Source organism: Fukomys damarensis, unplaced genomic scaffold (genome assembly GCF_012274545.1).
Source record: "Fukomys damarensis isolate Sample0158 unplaced genomic scaffold, DMR_v1.0_HiC HiC_scaffold_36, whole genome shotgun sequence".
Lineage (NCBI taxonomy): Eukaryota > Metazoa > Chordata > Mammalia > Rodentia > Bathyergidae > Fukomys > Fukomys damarensis.
The window spans coordinates 13,926,321-13,947,582 of NW_022900948.1; the positions used below are offsets into that span (position 1 = coordinate 13,926,321).

Below are 21,262 nucleotides of genomic sequence, written 5' to 3' on the forward strand. Positions count from 1 at the left end.
ATATTTTTTTCTTTTTTTTTTTTTTTGGTTTTTTGAGACAGGGTCTCAACTATGTAGTTGAGACAGAACTAGAACTCATTATGTAGCCCAGGGTGGTCTCAAACTCACAGTGATCCTCTTGCCTCCCGAGTGCTGGGATTAGAGGTGTGTGCCACCATGCCGGGCTCAAAGTCAATCTCTTAATTTTAACAATGATATTTTTCAGGAGAGGAAAGGCACAGTCTTGCAGTTTCATAATCCACATCATGGGAGTGATATCCAACAGGAGAACTACAGACTGGTCTTTACTAAAGACAGATCCATTTCCAATACTGTACAGGTATGAATATGCAGTATGATCAGTTGCTTCAGACACAAGTCACAAAGACCCTGGTTCTGACATGACTTGAAACTGCAAAGACAATTTTAGTGCCTACAAAATGAGCCTCAAGGAAGTGGATCACCTCTACCATGGAACCAACTCTCAAAATCATCACTCCTAAAAAATTAATATTAATCCTTAATATAGAGTATCCAATTAATGTTGAAATGTCACTATGTTAAAGAAACCCAGTCTGTTACCTGAAGAAATTCCCAGTGTGATTTCACTGACTAAACTTGCTCACCTCTAACCTGTGCTGTTTAACACAGGGGGCCCCAAGTCCCAGGATATGAACTGTTACATGTCGTGGCAAGTTAGGAACTGGGGCCACATGGCAGGAGGGGAGCAGCAGGCAAGAGTCAAAACTTCAGCTGTATTTAGTTAGGGCCTGAGATCCACCTCCGATGGCACTAGATTCTCACAGGAGTATGAACCCTACTATGAATTGTACACATGAGGGAATTAGGTTGCATGCTTATGAGAATCTAATGCCTGATGACCTGAGGTGGAGCTGAGGTGGTGATACTAGCACTGGGAAGTAACTGCAAATACAGATTGACATTAGCACAGAGGTTTAGCACGGAGACCATAATAAAACTCATATCAAAATATTATCAGTGAACAGCAAATGGCAAGCTACATCTTTTGGCAGCGTCCCACACTTATTTTAATTTGCATGTGGCCTGCCCATCATTTTATTTATGACTTCTGTCCAGATTCTCATGCTGCATACTTGTCTTAATCAGTTTGTAGGTCCACAAACTAACTCCAGCCAAAATGGGTAAAACCAAACGTCACTGGAAAACTTTGAAAAGGTAAAAGAAAGATCCAAGGATTAGGCAATGGAAGACTCTAAGACTGCCAACAAAAAGCCGCAGTTAAAAGAAAAACACCAAGATTCTCACTTAAATTATGGGTTCACTGCAACAGATGATTCATATTCTCCAAGGCTGCTTTATATAATATGTGATGACTGGTTTCTAATAAAGTCATGAATCCTTCAAAAGTGCTTCACCACATGGAGACCAAGCACCCTGCCTTAAAAGATAAGTTGGAGTTTTTCAAAAGAAAAAAACCATAAACAGGAAGAACTGAAGCAATTATTGAAGGTTACGTTATGAAATGTGTCTGCACTGAAAACATTCTTGGTGGTTAACTGCATTGCTAAAAAGCCCATCACTGTTGGTAAAGAGATGATTCTGCCTGCTGCTGAAGACAACAGTTGTGAGCTTTTACGAAGAGCTGCAGTTCAAAAGGTGGCACATGTTCCTCTTTTGGCCAGCACCATAAACTACACAAATTGATGAAATAGCAGAGGATATCGAGGCACAACTTTTAGAGAACTAGAGTCACTGTGGTATGCAATCCAGGTTGAAAGGTCCATCAAAGTTGACAAGAAGGCAACAATGCTTATCTTTGTACAACAGTTTTCTGAAGGATGTGTATAAGGGCTCACTCTCTAGATTGAGAAAAGATTCCAGGATACCTGACTGAAATGCCAGTAGCATCTCTACATGACATAAGGGTGAAAATAGAGACCCACTTAAAAGGTACAGCTTCCAGGTGAATTTGGCTGGGACTAGAATATAGCAAAGGGAGGTGTTGAGAAGTGGCTGCATTTTCAATATATTTTGAAGGTGCAGCTAACGGATTATCTACAGAATGTGCAAGAAGAAAAAGGATGACTCCACTGGCTTGATCATTTGTTGAAACTGGGTAGGCTGTAGGAAGAGTAGATTTTGGAATGGGGTTATAATTAGCAGTAGTCTTTGTGCTGGATGTGGGAGTGAATGCCTATAATCCTAGCACTTGGGAGGCTGAACCAGGAGGATGCAATATGTGCAGTTTATTTTCCCACCAATACCACTGTTGCAGAACTATTCAAGTCTTTGAATGGTAACATACAACCAAATTGGTCAGTTTGTGGCAGCAATGTACATATATGGACAGAACAGCTGCCCTGACTGGATGGCCTTTTGGTTTCACTACTTGGATTAAAGAAGCCACTGCTGAATGTAAGGCTATGTACTCTATGACCTAGAGAACTAGCTACAAATGCGACCTGAACTTAGTATTTTTCAGTATGTGCTTAAAATCACATGCCCTTTACTTACACACATTCATATAGCTCTGTGAAAAGATGGACATAGAGCACATGTGTCTTCTTTTATACGCAGATGGTGGCTTTCTAAGGGTAAATCACTGGGCAGAGTTTCTGAGTTATCAGAGCTGCTCTGGGTATTTCTTCTACAAAAATAGGCACTACTGGCAGCACGTGCAGTGATACAGAACAGGCTGCAAAAGCTGTGTTCTTGTGTGACATATTTAACTTGTTCAATGAACTCAAAACCATCATCACTTTAGGAGAGAATGATAAATGTGTTCAGCAAGAAAAGTGGTTGCATTCAAAGTAAAATTGGGGCGCTGGGGGGGGGCTAGCTAGAATTATGGGCGTAACTAGTGTATGTTGCAATTTTTTAATTCTTAAGAGCTGGTAATCCTAGCACTCAGGAGGCTGAGGCAGGAGGATTTCCTCAAGTTCATGGTCAGTCTAAACTATGTGAGTTCAAGGCCAGCCTGTACTACACAAAAAACCAAACCAAAACAACAAAAAAACATTATCTGAGATTTTGAAAGAGATTCAGCCATGGCCTTCTTTCTCCCAGCTGGTGCACAATCACCTATATCAGGTTCCAAAACTTTAAACATTACTTCTCAACCATAAAGACATCCCCCAATTGTAACCGAGAAAGCAGGTGAATCAATTCTGTCCATGCTAGTAGAGGATCAACTGCTTGACAATGTAAATGATGATGGCCTTAAAAGGATGCTTGAAGCCAGGTGTGGTGGTACATGCCTGTAATTCCAGCACTACGGAAGCTGAGGCAGAAGGACTGCCACAAGTCTGAGGCCAGCCTGCTCTACACAGTGAGTTCAGGGCTAGGCTGAACTACAAAGGGAGACCTGCCTTAAAAAACAAACAAAAAGCCTCAAAATAAAACACCCCCCCGCAAAAAAAAGTATTCTTGAGACACTTCAAATCTCCTTTCATTCTGGTTTGAAGATGGAATATCCTGAGACAGCCAGAAAAGCACTTGAAAAACCTCATTTGATTTCCAGCATCTTATCTGTGGGAAGCGGTGACAGCAACCAGAATGAGACTATTGAGTAGACAAGCAATTCACTTTGGGTGACTGTCCCCCATTAACCCTAAATGGGACCATATAGTTGAAAGAAAACAAGTTAAGCCCAGGGCTTCTATTGATTCTGTATTATGGTAAATTGTGTAATTATTTAATTATACTGCATATTACAATGTAATAACAATAAAAACAAAATACACAATAAATGTAATATGCTTGAATCATCTAGGATCCCTCCATCTGGTCTGTGAAAAAACTGTCTTCTACAAAACCAGGCCCTGGTGCAAAAAAGGCTGGGGATCTCTGGTTCAATCATTGCTTGTCCCCTGTACTTCTATGACTAGTTCTGTCATAGACCTATCATGTCTAGGTAGCTGTTACATTAGCAGGCACTGATAGAATAATATCTAGGACTGCCAAGATTCCATCAAGGATAGGAAATGGTAACAGTTTAATCGTTCTTCATTTTTTAGATGAAATATTTCTGTAATGAGCAACTGCCTCCCACCAAACTGTACCCAGAAGTATAATTTATAAAGAAAAAGGAGGATAGTAAGACCGATTCTTTTTTTAAATTTAATCTTATTGAGTTTATTGGTACTTTTTAAGTATACAGTACAGTTACATTCATCATTGGGATCTTGTACCTTTACATGACCCAATTAGTTTTTTTTAAGTATTCATTATAAATCATGATTTTAGTACATATTTGTCACATTATTATGTCTGATTCTATACCATTATCTCCTTTTCCCCAGTTTAAAATAACTATTAGTATTTGGTTATTCTACAATTAGGCTGCTTCTGATGCACTGCTCTTCTCCAATTTTTAAGCTGCCACAGGTTAACAAAATGCATAAAAAAGAAATGGCAACAGGATATAAGAACAAAATTAATTTTCCCAAATTTCAAAACTAATGCTAACTTTTGTTTTCATGTGATCCCATAGCTTTGCTTTTGGACAGCTTTATTTGGAGAACTAAGTCATCTAAATAAATTGCTTCCCTTTTGATCCCCACACCCCCACCCTTCTAAATGCTCAAAGATGGTACATTCAATTTAATTGATGCTGCTGGGCACAGTGGCACATACCTGTAATCCTAGCCTGGTTCAACTTAGGGAGACCATCTCAAAATTTTTAAAAAAGACTAGGGATATAACTTAATGATAGAGTGCTCCTGGACTTGATCCCCAGTACATATATACACAACATTTTAAAGATGCTGATTATAATTAGCATGAAAATTACATGAAACTCACAATATACCTCATATATATCTTTATATCTCTACAGCATTACTATAGGCCATGATGGTCAATTAATATAATTTTATGACAAACTGTGCTCATTAAAGGCTTATAGGATGGCAACTAAGCCTTCAATGAACTTATACGATGTTGTACACAAGGAAATTGAAGGCAGTACATAATTAGTGCTTAATTACCATAAGAACACAAAAGAAGAGATTTATTGACAGACTAGAAACACTATTCATAATAGGCCATTTTTATGCTACAATTTCAAAACACGGAAGGGCCAGGGATCTAGCTCAATGGTTCTGCCATCTATCTTGCAAGTGCAAGGGCCTGAGTTCAATCCCCCATACAAAAAAAAAAAAAAAAAAAATTACATGGAGGAAGGGAAGATCTTAGCAGAAGCATCAAGAGGAATAAAGACACTACATTGAAACAAGAATATGTAAGGTAGACTGAAAAAACTGAGCAATCTGGAATAAAGCCAGGATTAGGCAATGTTCAGGAGCTATGCTATGAGAGAAAAACCAGAAAAACAAGTACTTTTATTGGCTGATAGTATGACTACAGAATATCAAAACATTCAACCTAAAAAATATAGTTTAGAAAGATATCCCAAAGCCAAATTAAGCTATTTTTCTTATACAGCAATTGCAACAGTGTTTTCCACTGATAAGTACATAACCAGCTGTCTTTTTAAGCAACATGACATGATAGATTATTTTTAGTAAAGAAAACAACTCCTATTCTGTTGTATACAGTGTAGAAACAAAACCAGGAAATTATTACAGATTCTTTCTCTCTCAAGAAATGCAATCTAGTGCTGGGCATGTAGCTTGGTAGTAGACAGCTTGCCTAGCAGTCACAAGTCCCTATATTCAATCCCCAGTACAGGAGTGGGGAATTGTAGCAGTGGCTCAAGATTGTATGTCTCCTCCCTGGTCTCTAGGTTCAATTCGCCTAAAAGAAAACAGTTCCTCTGTCTGTACTGTGAAAATGGTGACAAAGATAGCTGACAATATTAAACCAAGTTAATTACATTCAACATACTCAAATCCAAATTTGCTTTCCAATCCACAAACCACATATTTAACAATCCTAACTCAGGTAATGTAAGAGTAACATGATCTAGGTTTAGTGATATCATTTATTTGACCTATTAGCATCCATGATTCTGCCTTCTTCAGAGGTTATTACAGTCCTTTTTACACAGCATCTTTTTTCACAACCTTCCTACGCTCACACCTGAAACCACAATGACCAATGATTAAATCTTTAGACTCCAGCATTAAAGTGTCTTTCAGAGCTGTATTTTTTACTGTACATATTCAAAGTGTAAAATCTGATGGTTGGATACACACATACTGAGTGAAATGACTACTATAATCAAGCACTTTGTCCTGTCCATCACCTCCCACTGTTACTTTTTCTTTGTGGTAAGTACCTAAACCATACTCCACAAAAAAAAAAAAAAAAAAAAAAAAAAAAAAAAAAAAAATTTTTCCTGGTACCAGGGATCAAACTCAGGACCTTGCACTTACGAGGCAGGTGGCAGCACCACAGAGCTAAATCTCCAGCCCTCCATAAATTTTAAGTACATACAGTACTGCATTAACTGTATTTTTCATGATGTGTACAGACTTAGTCTGCAAAACATCAAATTTTTACCTTTGACTTACCTCTCCCCAAACCCTCTAATGAATGTTCTATACTGTACGTGTATCTGGACTTTTAAGATTACAAATGTAACTAAAATCATGTGGTATTTTTTCCTATGCCTGCCCTTTTCCCTTAGCATCTTCCTTGTTCATCCATGTTGTCACAAATAGCAATATTCTCTTTTTAAAAGGCTGAATAATATTCCATCATATCTATTTTATCTATATACACTACAATTTTTTTATCCATTCACCCACCAATGGATATTCACTCATATCTTGACTATTGTGACTAATACTGCAATAAACACAAGAGTGGAGATTTGCCTACAAGGCACTGATTTCATTTTCTTTAGGTATATACCAGCAAGAGGTTACTGGATCATACTGCTGGTAGTTCTTAATTTTTTTTTCATAATGGCTGAATCTATATTCTCACCAAAGGTGTTTAGGGATTCTTTTTCTTCACACCCTCACTAATACCTCATTTGTTTAATAAAAGCCACAATGACAAGTTTGAGGGAACAACTGATTTTGATTTACATTTCCCACTGAGCACCTACCTATGTACCCATTAGTTGTTTTTATGTCTTCTTTTAAGAAATACTTATATAGGTTCAGTGCCCATTATTAATATTGCTTAGTTTTACCTATTGGGTTGTATGTTATTTATATATTTTGGATTTTGACCCCTTATTAGATATATGGCTTACCAATATTTTCTCCCAAACTACAGGCTGCCTTTTCATTTCATTGCTACTACTCTCATCTATTTCCCACATACCAGCAGAGCTTTGACTCAGAGAGATTTGATACCATAAAAGCACCAAAACACTCAGCAGGGTACTCAAGGGCATCCAACTGAGCTTTTCAATCAAATTTCCATTTTCTCCCCTTCTCTTAGCTACAGACTGTATTATATCCCTCAAGATTAAACATGAGAAAACTTCCATTCTTCAAGATCCAGCTCAAATGCTTCCATTTCCATAAAATCTTTTCAGAATACCTAACCAAAACTCACCATTTTTTCATTTGTAGTCACACAATGGAATTGTGTGTCTCTCTAACAGAGCATCAGTCTACCTACTTGTTACCAAAAGTTAAAATTATTTTTAGTCTTGGCATTCCATGTGGCATATGTTCAAGTAGATGTTGAACACTTTTATGACATATTTGAGTCCTGAAATGCAAGTGTGTACTTAATAAATATTTAATTAGATGATGTACCAATACTCATTTAATTGTTCATTTACTAACCTCATAATTTTCTACTTCTCCATCTTCCACATCTAATTCAAAGCTGAAAGTTGGGCCCACGGCGGGTGGCACTGGCAGCATTGATCTGCAGTGAAAACAACCACATAAGCACTGGTATCTTAGTATATCAATTCAATGAAGAGGACAGAAAGGACTAAAGCCAGTGTAACATGGATGAAGAATGGTCAGTTAATCAGTAGCAACTCGAAACAGCTGAGTTTGTTAGAAATAAAAGCTGACAGTAAAAGCATACCATTCACTATAGCATTAAAAATAAACATAGGGATAAATTTCACAAAACATATGGAAGACTTATAAAAACTTCAAAAACAATGTTAATATACCAGGTAAGTAAATTGTAAGATTCAATATTGTTATCATTTCCCCCAAATGGATCTGTAGATCTGATATAATCCATACCAAAATTCTAGCACCATAAAAACTTTTTTTAAAAGCTGCAAATATTGACAAACTGAATAAATGTATGCATTTATTTATAACTGGTGATACTAGGGATCAAACTCTAGGCCTCAGGCTTTGAGCATACAAGGCAAGCAATTTACCACTGAGGGAGCTACAATCCCAGGCAATTATTTTAAATTTTATATGGAAATACAAAAGACTACAAATACAAAGATTTTATGAACAAAGCTGGTAGACTTGTACTATGAGTTTAAGACAGGCAAAGAAAAAGGCAAAAGAGGAAAAAGAGAGGGGTCTAAAACTATCAGAACAATGTGAAAACAGGCACACAGCTTTCTCATGTTAAGATTACCTTTCCTATGTTTCTTAAAAAGTAATTAGACATGATGGGCCAGGGTTTTAGCTCAGTGGCACCATGCCTGCCTTGCAAGCACAAGGTCGTGAGTTCAATCCCCAATAGTGCAAAAAGAAAAAAAAAAAAAGTGATCAGACAAGAAACTAAATTCTTGCCAATGAAAGAGGCAGGAGTATTAAATGCTACTTCTATGAATACCCTCAAGAAAAGCAGGTAGGCGGAGGGACTAACTTCTGTTAGCTGAAATATGGAAGTAATGGCTAGATTCCAAGGAGCTATTACAGACCACAGACAAGAAGCCCTAAGGTTGTGAAGATGGTAAAACCATTTCTCACAGTCACAGAGTTAACCAATAATTCTGGAATTGCCTTCTCCTGGACTTCACTATATGAGAAATAAAGAACTACCATTTTAAATCATGAGGGTTTGTTACAGACAAACATAATCCTAAAATAGAAGTTCTAAGGTACAGAAATAACCTCTTAAAGCCTTTTCCTCAAGAGAAACAGTATGAAATGCTGGATAGTCAAAGTGATTGCAAGTGACACAAGCTGTAAAATCTCTTCTGCCTCTTCATTTGTTAACTTATTTTCTAACTCACAGATTTCTTCCTCCCACACTTCTCCCATGTCCTTGATCTCTTTTACCCTTATCTGGCTCTCCAACCACAACCCCTTAGCATTAAGCAAAAGTAATACCTAACAAACTACAAGTTGTAGACCACAGAGAAGGTATTCACAAAGCAAAATAACCTCAAAGTTTCTAGAATTTGGAATTCATTAATAAGAAGGAACTTACAACACATATGGTAGTAGGCTGGGATGATAAGGGGGAGGTGGTATTGGCTGCTGGGATCGATATCTACTACGTCCTGTGAGCCTCCGAGGCATGAATGGAGGATAAGGCTGTAGGTGGAAAAATGTTAAAAGAATTTAAGATCATTTACAATTATAAATAATTAATCTGTCAATAAAGCCTCTTGGTTTTTAAAAACTTAGAAAGCTATTTATTGTTCAAGTGGTACTTAATATTTCTTAAATGTTAATCTAGATCGATCAAGCAGTTTAAAACATATATAATTTTCCAACTAAAGGCTTTCAAGAATACATTTAAAATTCTGAAAATGTTCAGAATTACAGTGAAACAACTCAGAACAAATAAATTGTCAAAATAATAAATATAACAATATATAAAAACTTACTACTCCAAAAGACACCTCCTGATGCAAAGGATCATGTGTTAAGAACTGCAAAGGAGCTGATGGAGGTAATGTTGGGGGATGGGCTGATGTGGGATAAGTAAAACTTCCTACTTGAAGATGTTCTCCTAAGAGTTCCACTTCATTTTCTATCCTCTGCAGAGGCTGTGCAGAGGGAAGGAAAAACAACATATATGTTTTCTGTTTGACTCATTGGAGATTTTATATATATATATGTATATATATGTATATATGTATGTATGTATGTATAATTTTTTCCAGTGTTCAGATCAATTTTGCTTTATTAGTAATCAAAACCTAAGAATCCAAAAAATATCTTTAAGGCCATGCATCTCTTCATATTCACATTAATCCAATATTCACACAGGTGGGCATAAACTATAGTAAACTCTTTCTACCTTTAACTCCAGTAAACTAAGTCTGTGAAACATATTACTAGATTGACATTATCCACTAAGGGATACATTTTATTATTGAAACTTCCTCTTAAAAGGAGAGGGAAAAATCATATAGTAAGCCAATTACATGAAAGTTAAAATCACTTTTACAGTCTTGTCATTCCAACCTACTGAAAAGATATTCAGACACAACTTTCTACAGCTGAAATAGAGTGTAGTGTATATTTATAAATCAGAAACACGCCTAAAGGGGGTATGATATAGTGACATTGTGCTGCAGTAGACAGATTATGAGCGTTGACATTAGACAGAATCTTGGAACTATCACCAATCAGCTATGTGACTTTCAGATAAATCAGTCTGAACACAGTATTGTCATTTATAAACTGACATGTTAACAGCCTACTTCAAAAGTGTACTGCAAACAGTTCAGGAAGTACACAGTGCTACGTGATTTTTTAAAAAAAAAGTTTATAGAGATATAAGTTGCATATTATAAAAGAAGTACAACTCAGTGGATTGCAGAATGCTCACAGTCATATAACCATCACCATTAATTCCAGAATATTTTCATTAAATTACAAAGTAAACTCATGGAACTGGGTGCAGTGGTGTATACACGTATAATCTCAGCACTCAGGAGGCTGAGGCAGAAGGACCATTGTGGTTCAAGGCAGCCTGGGCTACACAGTGAGTTCAAGACAAGCCCTGGACTACACAGCAAAGCCCTTTCTCAAATCCATCCATCCATCCATCCACCCACCCACCCACCCATCCATCCCATGAGTATTAGTAGTCACTATCCATCTTCCACGTCACCTTTCTGTTTCTAAGGATTTACCTTTTCTAAACATTTCATACAAATGGAATTCATAGCTGTCTAGCTTCTTTTGCTTAGCATAATGTTTTCAAGATTTATCCATTTTGTGGACTGAATTGATCCTTCATTCCTTTTTAAGGGTGAATACACTCCATTAAAGATACACCATTCTTTGTTCATCCACTAATCAGATGAATGATATTTAGATAGTTTCCAGTTTTTAGCTACTAAGAATAATGTTGCTATAAACTTGTGTACACATTTTTGTGTTGAGGCTTTTGACTTAGTTCTCTTCAGCACATCTAATTTTACATGTTAGTGTGATTTCCTCTCAGTTACAGAACAACAACACATCCTCTAAATATAAGTAATTACTAATTTAGAAGCTTATGCATGCTTGGGAGAAACCACAGGGGCTGACAATATGACAATACTAGGGAACACAAGTTCTAATTTGACCATGCAAGTGGACCTTTCAAAGAATTCCAAACTTAGATACATATAATAGCTAAGTTTCATCTGAACTCTGAATTCTCAGGTATAGGAAGCTAAGATGAAAACATGTGACATGATCCCTTCATGATTTTAAGGAGTTTCTTATAGAAGCAGTTTCAGATGAATCAAACTTCTGTCATAATTGTTTCTAGTTTTCAGAAGAACAGTCAAGCCCACCCTCTTTGGTACCCAGTATGGTACACAAATCCCTAGTAAACAACTGTTAGGCTCTGAGCTAGTCTTCAACTGTAACGATTTCCAGATTATTTCTCCTGTTTTCCCTTATTCCCTCATGGTTCAGATGCTGAATCTGACAGTTTAAGAAACAGTTGAACCTTTTTTTCTATGATCTCCCTTTATACAGTACTTATCCACACCAGCACCCCCAATAATAGGCCTTTTAGCTTTATTCTATATTAATATATTATCTCATTTGTTTTCATTAGAATATGGTGGTAAAGCAGGCCTTAAAACTAAGATTCAGATTATGCCTAAATGAATAAATATTCTACTACTAAATATTAACAACTTTATAATACTTTCATTTTCCAATTTAGTTATGTACAAAAGGGGAAAAACAGTACAACTAAATAGGAATTTTCTTCAAATTTACTTTGTAAAGGATTGCAGACAAGGAAGATACCAAAAATTCAAATTAGACATGACATTAAGATAACTAGAAAAAAAATTGAAGAAACTAGGTGAATTGAAGTCAACACAGGGTTATAATCCACAGGGCTATAATTTGTACGTCTTGCTGCCACGTAGTCTGAATCACCAGTGGTACATGCATGACTGTCCCATCAAGTGTGTTAATTTTATTAGTAAAAACACTAATAAAAGTGATTAGATCTGTTTGTACTATCTGTGGTACAAGCCTCGCAAAAGACCCAGCCATGAATTACCAGTGGTAGTTCAAATGGTGGAAATATGTTAAACATGTTTATACTAATCTATATGTCTACAGATTCTTTAATTCTTTTAAGAATCACAAGAATGCCTAAGTTATATGGTACTTACATGGCAATAACTTATATTTACTAATCTGTCTGGTCTTAACATTCTGGGAAAATTAAAGACATGATAAAAAAATACTTACCGATCGTGATTGCTGTGTTTGGAAAGGAACAAACTGGCCTGGTGGTGGCAAATGAGGAGGATGATGGGGAGAAAGATGAGGAGGATGTATAAGAAATGGATCACTAGAAATAAGGGGTGGGAATGCAGCATATGGTACAGGTAAGTGCTGAACTGAACATGCCTGAAGCATCTGTAAAAGAAAACATTGTTTTTTGGTTAAAAATATCAGAATACATAAATTTTTAAAATACAATTACAAAAATACAACATTAAAATCATTGCCATACTTTCCCCTAAGTAACAGAAAAATGCTTTAAAGCAACTTACATTAATAAAATACTACTGTATTTTTGCATCTATTAATAAGTGCTGGTGACTAGTTTAATTAACTTTATGTAGTTCTTCCAAATCAGTCAAAACACCTTTCAGTCTTTCAAAAATGTGTGTGAAAGAAAAAGAAAAAGAAAAAGAGGGGGGGGTCCCTACATAGAAAAGGAACATTTTCAAGTTGGTTGAAGACGTAATAGTTACTACTACTACTATTCTAAGAAACTTGGCTTTTCAATCTTTAGAAATTCTTTTCTTTCCAGTATTTAAAAAAAAAATAAGAACACAATTCACAATTACTACTTTAAGTTGGCAAATTTAGCACAATGGATATTATTAAGAAACCTAGCTTGGGTAAATTAGTCTGTTAAATCATTGTGGATATGTTTGCTCTAATTTCATATTCAGACCAGGGTATTAAGAATTATTTTTTGCCAAGAGTTTTTCTTTGAACACTTTTAGTTAAGTTAGTTAGATCCTCTAGATTTCAGCACTTTGATTTGTGACATGAGGGGGTTGAAATATAGGTTGGCAGACTATAAGATAAACCATGAACTGTTTTTTGAGGTACCAGGGATCAAACTCAGGACCTTGCGCTTGCAAGGCAGGCAACACCACCACTGAGCTAAATCCTTGGCCCCATAAACCACAAATTTCAGAGGCCAAAAGAAGCAGATGTGAATCTCTGCTCTCCCCATAGTAACTGTCTCTTTGACATTAAGCAAGTCATTTAACTTTTCGGAAAGCACCTAAGAAATGGGAATATTTCCATCCATGATTGCTATAGTGAGAAACAATACCAGGTCCCCAAAGTGTCCATTCAAAATCAATGAAGTGGTGAGAACATTCACTGCTGGACATTACAGTTCTGTCCATATGCCAATCTTTATTTAATTTTGATTATAAAATGCTGATACAGGAATAGACATAGTTTGACCCGATATTAGAATACACATAAATTAATATATATAACACTTTGAAGCTAATTTTGTTAAATGGCCACTAAAATCATGCTAAATTCTGTTGCAACAAAATTCACCTTTTACACAAAGTAAAGATAGACTCTTAAATTTTGTTAGATTACATAAGGCATTTATGCCACTCTGAAGAGGGATTTTGAGCTGTAAATCACAAAACCAAAATTGAGAACAAAAGCACAGACTTACTGGAGGAGGCACACTACAGACAGGGAGGTGTTGTCCACTAAAAACCACAGAGCACCCTGGGACCTGTTGTGTACTGCAAGCAGGGATGTGCTGGCCTGTGCAGAGTGGAATCCCGTGTGGTGCCACTGTTGTCACTGTATAGGAAACAGGGACTGTTCCTTGATGAAGCTATCAGGAAAGAAAATTAATATTTCAGCTATTTGGATACAATGTTAACTATTAAAAACAAATTAACATTTGGGCACTTATTAATACAACCCTCAGCTACATAGACTTTCACAAGGTATTTCCTCCAGTGCTTTTATTTTGAATCAAGGTCTGTCTATGCAGTTAAGGCTGGTCTTGAACTCACTAGGTAGCCCAGACTAGCCCTGAATTCATGATGATCCTCCTGCTTTAGCCTCCTGGGAGTGCTGGGATTACAGGTAGGTGCCCTCCATGTTTGGCTTCCTCCAGTACTTTCAGCTAGAGTATTTATTGTTTTTATATAGGAAAGCTGAATATTCTAGCGCATCTATGATCCTGTCAGAACTAGCTAAACTCTTCCCTCAGAAAGACTTGAAAAGTCCAAGAGAATATTCTACTAATACTTAAAACTTATCGCCTGCCTTTCTGTAGTGCAGAAAACTAAATTTAATAAGTAATTTTTATAAAAATGAAAGCTTATTTTTGAATACCTACTAACATTCTATAAAAAAGATTTCTGTTTAACTGCAACTAGTGAAACAGTGGAAAGCAGTACTAAAAAAATTAAATTTGGACTAAAGATATAGCTCAATGGTAGACAACTTGTCTGGCATGTGCAGGCTCTGGGTTCATTACCCACCATCACCAAAACATATATACTAAATTATCACCTTCCCTTACAGCCAATCTTCCTCTCATCCTTGCTATTTTGAGGCAAACTGTTAATAACATCTTTCTACCTCTTTCTCTGTGAGCATACATAGATGAACATATAGACATGATTACTATATTTTTGTTTTAACAGAAATATTACCCTACAACTTTTCTTTTTCATTTATTATTTTATTGTAGATGTGTCTTCAACTGTTTTTACTGTACAGGGAATAGGGGACTGTTCTTATACAGATCTTTTTGACACTAGCCAGGCATTTCGAGTGTACCTCCTTAACAAAGTGCTATCCTAATACAGACATTCAAGTTTTCACTCTTGTAAATACAAACACAACTATAAAAATTTTATAATATTAGTAATTTTATTTGTTTTAAAGGCATTACTAAGTAAAGGGGTGAATGTACTTTATGCTTTTAAAGATAATGCCAAAGTACTCAGGAAGCTAAGGCAGGAAGATTGCTGAGAGTTTGAAGCCAGCCTGAAATATACAGCAAGTTCGTGTCTCTGTCTCTCTCTTTCAATCAAGAGAGTAATGCCTAATCACTTGCAAAAGTCTGGTGTAAGTCACATTCCTATGAGGGCACAACTTCCCAGTCTCTCTACTCAAAGATGAACTGATTACAAGCATGCTTACATATCTGAAGAGTGAAAAAATGGTAGCATGCTTGCTTAATAAGTTGCATTTTTTGTTAGGTTTAATATCTTTCAATAGTTTTCCAGCCACTTAATTTTATTTTCTGTAAATAAGCTATATCCTTTGCTCAATACCACTTTCTACTTTGTCAACCATTTGCAGTTGTTTTTTAGAGATATGAATCTATTGCTTGTCTTATGTAACAAAAATATTTTCTCTGCTTTTATTTTTTGAGTAAACTCTCTAATGGTATCTTTTATGTTTATGTTTTATGTTATAATCTTTTGAGTCAACTACTTTATCTTTTATAATGTTATAATCTTTTTGAGTCAACTACTTAATGGTGTATTTTTGTCTTTTATAATCTTTTTTTTTTGGTACTGGGGATTGAAGTTGGGTCTTTGCGCTTGCGAGGTAGGCAGCTGAACCACTGGGTTAAATCCCTGGCCCTATAATGTTACAATCTTAAAAATGTAGTTACGGGATAGTTACTGGGGTTCTTTTTTTTTTTTTTTTTTTTTTTTTTTGGTGGTACTGAGCATTGAACGACTTTGCACTTGCCAGACAGGTGGTGGGTTTCCTTAATTGATGAGGTTGTACAAATATGCTCCTAAACTTGAACTGTATTAAGTTTTCTATTATTTCATAAAGAATTCAAAAGATTATACCACTACAGCTCTGTCCCCTTTAGGAAATTAGGTTTTTTGGGGGTTGGTTTGTGATGCTGGACAAACTAATGCTGAGCCCAAAGCCTTACATCCGTTAGGCATGTGCTCTACCATAGAGTCATACTCCCATACCAGATATATAATTCTTTATTAAATCATAACTTCCTCAGAGCTATAAATTTTTAAGTTGTATTACATTGGTAATAGGTTATTTTTCTCTGTTTGAATGTTAAATCAGTACTGGTATTAAGATATCAATTTTTACTGATTAATCTGGAACCTAGCAACATTATCAACGACTATTTTTTATGAGCAGAATCCTGGGCTGGTGTATAGCTCAGTAGAGCATTTGCCTAGTATGCACAAGGCCCTAGGTTTGATTCCCAACACTGCAAAAACACCGCAACACAACCAAGTAGGTATATTTTTTTTCCTGGGTATACATTTATATCTGCTGATTTAACTTATTTACTTTTCCTTGTTCTTTTTATTGGAAAGACAAAACCTTCAAAAATAATGCTCATAGGCACCTCTTCAATATATGACTTTAAATGTATGCTGAATTTTACCAATATAACTACTGATATCTCATAGTTTTTGTCATAAGTACTGTACTCTGTATTTTACTGAATCTAAAAATGCCATCAATTTTATGATCATTTTTTATGTACTAAGGAAAATGTCCCCAGTGAACTGAACACAATGCTTTGTCACTAAGATTTTCTTTTCTTTTTCTTTTTTTGCTGTGTGGGACAGGGTCTCACTATGTCACCCAGGCTAGGCTCGAACTTAAGATCCTACTGCTTCAGCATCCCAGTCTACCAGGATTATAGGTGTGTATCACCATGCCTGACTTACTTATACATTTATTAAATGCCTTTTAATTGAGATCATATAATACTTAAGTATTCATAAGCAAGAAATTTAGTAAAATAAGTGGTTGGTACCAATACTTCTTTACTTTCAGAGTCCAACTCTGTGGAATCCTTTTATAGTACATCTTTTTCAGTAGACCATTTTTCCACAAGAGGTTCAACATCATCAAGGTTGGTGATAAAAGTATTTCTCAAAACAATCCATAAATGAAATAAAGTGAGGTTTGTAATTACACAGAGTTGGTCTACACTGGCTTCTGTTTGAGGAATGATGTTAACTCCCTTCTACAAATGCAATTACCTAACTCCTATGGACTAATTACAAGAAGTCTGATGCTAGGAAATACACAATGTTAACTGTGCTAGAATTGCAGCTTGGTTAACATCAAGATAAAAATGCTATTAACTGTGAGAGGAATCTCAACCTCAGAGATGTTAAAAATGAAAATAGTATATTCTATAATTTTGGCAGTGTTAGGATTGAACCCAGGACCTCATACATGCAAGGCAAGTACTCTACGTTATTAGGTCACTTTTGCATTTTTTAATCTTTTTATTTTGAGGCGGGATCTTGTTTAGTTATCCAGGCTGGCCTCAAACTTGTGATTCTCCTGAACCTTCATGTAACTATCATTTAGGTCAATAAGCAGAATACCACCAAGACCCCCAGGAAGTTCAACAAGGGTTTCCTTCCTGGTGAAAGTGACTTCGTCACTTTCTAATCCCCCTCACCAAAAGAATCACTATTCTAATCCTTGCGGCAATCTTTCTGTTTTTCTTTATGGCTATACCATGCAGGTATGAATGCTGACCTTGTCTTGTTGGTTAATTTTTTTCACTGCCTTCATGGTGCATGCCCATAATCCCAGCTACTAGGGAAACAGAAGTAGGTGGTGATAAATTTGAAGCCAGCCTTAGAAATTTAGCAAGACCTCGTCTAAAAACAAAACACAACACTGAGGGTGAAGTGCAGTGTCAGTGGGAGAGCATCTGCCTAGCACATGTAGGGCCCTTATTTCAAACCCTAGTACTAACCCCCTCACCAAAAAATAAATTGTCTTGAGTTTTCCAAAGCAATTATATTATGTTTGAACTCCACTGGTAATAAAAGTTTTGATCTTTTTTAGATTTTTACCTCCCATGTTGATCTGAAATGGTATGTCATGGTGGTTTTAGTGCACTTTTTCCTGATTACCACCCTCTTAATATGCTCAGTTGACTTTTGTACATTTTATAAAGGAATTGTTAAATTTGGATTATACTTTGTTTTAAAAGTATGCACACTTTTTATGTTCTAGAACTTAATTCCTTTTCAAATATGGTACTATGAATATTTTCCTCCAGGAAGTAACTTTCTTCCCCCACCCGCCTTTTTTCTGTGTGGTATTGGGAATTGAACCCACAGCCTTCCCAGTGAGATACATTCCTAGCCATTTGTTGTTTGTTTTTAAATTTTTCAGACAGGGTCACTAAACTGCCCAGGCTAGGCTCTAATTTGGGATCCTCCTACCTCAGTCTCCCATAGTATTAGGAACTGGACCCAGATCTAGCACTGAGCTATATCCCCAGCCCTTTCAACTATTTATTTTGTGACAGGGTCTTGCAAAGTTGCCTAAACTAGGCTCAAACGTGAGAGCCTCCTGTCTCAGACACGCTGCTAGGATTATAGGTGTGCACCAACACACCCAGATCTCTCTCTCTTTTTTTTTTTTTTTAACTTTTTAAATATTGTTTTTTGGTAAGCAGAAGTTTTTTTGTTTTTGTTTTTTTCTTTTTGGTTTTTTTGAGACAGGGTCTCACTATATAGTTGAAAGTGACCTGGAATTCACTATGTAACCCAGGCTGGTCTCGAACTCACAGCGATCCTCCTGCCTCAGCCTCCCAGAGTGCTGGGATTACAGGGGTGTGCCACCACGCCCAGCTCCTAAGTTTTTAATTTTAATGAAATTTAATAAGTTAGTATTTTATGAGGTGGCTAATGCTTCATACATCCTGACTAGAAAATCTTTATCTCATACAGATTTAATCTTTAATAGTTTTATCTTTCACATTTAGGTCTAGAATTCAACTTGAATTAATTTATAAATGATATGGAACATGAGACAAGGTTCAAACTCATCCAAATGAATACCTAGTTGTTCCTTCATCATTAACAAAGACCATACTCCTCCTTGAATTCCTCAGGATTCTTTGTCAAAAATTAAGTTATCAATAAACACTTATTTCTGACAATGACCAAATTTATTTAAATGTAATTTAATCACTAGTTCTCTGTAATGCTTTTGCTCTTGTGTCTTCCCTGACGGCCATAAAACTACCTCTGTAACTTTCTTTAAAGCTTAGAGTTTTGCCTTTAACATTCAAATCTTCAATCTGCCTGAACTTGACTTTCTGCGAAGGATGTGAAGTAAAGGCTCTAGAGTTTCATATTTTCTTTTGGATACCCAACTGTCCCACCATCACTTATTTAAAATCCTGTCTACCAATTCATTCACTATCATATATCAAATACAAAGTATTCATAAATGTGTTGGTTTATTCCTGGGCTTTACATTCTGTTTCATTAGCATATATGACTATGATATAAATAAAGGCTTTCATTACTATAGCTTTATAATGTCTTACAAATTGGAGCAAGACTTGGTGGTGCATACCTGCAATCCCAGCACTTGGGAGGCTAAGGTAGGAGGATCTCCAAAAGTTCAAGGCCAGCCTGGGCTATATAGCAAGGCCCTATCTCAAACAAACAACAACAACGACCCAAACAAAACAAAAAACATAAAGCATATATCTTAAAAATTGGAAATATTACTGTCCACCTTGTGTTTTCCTTCAGGATTACACAACAGTGCCTAATTGCAGTGTGCATTAGAATCACTTGAATGGTTGTTATACTTGAATTGTGGGCCCCATACCCAGATTCAGTAAGTCTAGGAAATAGTTCAAGAATGTGTATCTCTAACAAATGTTTCAAGTGTTGCTGCTGCTAACAAGCTGATTCAGATCACAGTCTAAAAACCATCTGTTCTAGAAGCTAGACTCTTACTCCATTGTCATTTGGTATTTAAAAAGTCAGAAAGTGAGTTATTTTAGGTTTGAGGGCCACTGCTTTCTCTCTATATATAGCCGGAGAGACAGAAAGAAATGAGTGCGTGGTTGGTTGTGTTCCAGTAACTTCATAAAAACAACTAGCAGTGATCTGCTTTCTCCTTTAAACTGTTGGTTAAATAACAGGATCAGCACTTTAAGTTACAGCAATAAATCTATTGGAGATTTATTTGGGACTTTATGAACTCTATACATTCTATATATCAATTCTAAGAATTGGCAGCTTTTGCAAAATTGGACCTTCCAAGTCGAATCATTTATCATTTAAAAAGTTTTCTTTAAACTTCTTCAACAGTGTTTTATAACCTAAAAAGAGGCCTTAAACCACTTGTGTTAGACTGATTCTTGCCAAGTGTGGTGGCATATGCAAAAAAAAAAAAAAAAAAAAAAAAAAAAAAAAAAACATTAATTTTTTTGGTTATATTTTTCTTTCAATTTTTTTAAATGTGAAGAATATAAATTTCAATTCTAAAAAGGAAGAAACAAAATTTCATGTAAAAATCTACAACAAAGAATCGTAATGAACTACCACTGCCATCACTGTACCTGATCATGTATATCAACCATTACTGCATTCTGCTGGGGTGGGTGAGCAGCAGGATGTAACAGACGGGGAGATACATTCGGAGGGTGGAAGGCTCGAGGTTCCTCTATTGCTTGCTGCTGTGCATAAGGGAGATGATGATAGTTTTCATCTTGACTAATAGAACTATGCCGAGATAGACGATCCCTTCTTCCTCTCTGGCGCCTGACAGGAGGACTGTAATACAATAAATGTCAAAAAGAAGGTCATTCATATGTTTATTATTATGATCCATCAGGATTCTGTATTGTTACCTATCAATAGTATGCTAAGTTTAGCTTCACTTAAATTACATCAGCTCTAAAAATTAACAAATTTTAAGTATAAGTTTCACCAATAATTTTCAACATGCATAATTTGAATTTACAGATTCCATTTTCACTTTAAGGTATGTATTTAACACCTGAAAAAGACTTAATATTGATGAGGCATACATCACTGATGTAACTTTCTTCTTTTTATACACAGAACAGTCCTTTGAAATATTTGTATAAAGAAACATTTAAATGTGCCTATACGTGAGTTAGTATAGGTAGATGCATCTTTTTGCTGTCTCCGTGAGAGTGGAAACAGACAGCA

General features: G+C 35.9%; 1 protein-coding gene across 12 annotated transcripts in view; it reads right to left on the minus strand.

Moving 5' to 3' along the window:
• Rnf38 (ring finger protein 38) overlaps positions 1-21,262 on the minus strand; it is an 87,710-nt gene that overhangs the window by 5,051 nt on the left and 61,397 nt on the right. For 11 of the 12 annotated variants that reach the window (XM_010619382.2, XM_010619384.3, XM_010619385.3 and 8 more), the window contains 6 exons: positions 20,647-20,860; positions 13,957-14,124; positions 12,483-12,653; positions 9,653-9,814; positions 9,250-9,356; positions 7,674-7,758 (listed from right to left, as the gene is read on the minus strand). In XM_010619382.2, coding sequence (XP_010617684.1) covers positions 7,674-7,758; positions 9,250-9,356; positions 9,653-9,814; positions 12,483-12,653; positions 13,957-14,124; positions 20,647-20,860 — 907 coding nt within the window. The remainder of the gene's footprint in view (positions 1-7,673; positions 7,759-9,249; positions 9,357-9,652; positions 9,815-12,482; positions 12,654-13,956; positions 14,125-20,646; positions 20,861-21,262) is intronic. The other variant, XM_010619379.3, reaches the window with a different exon arrangement.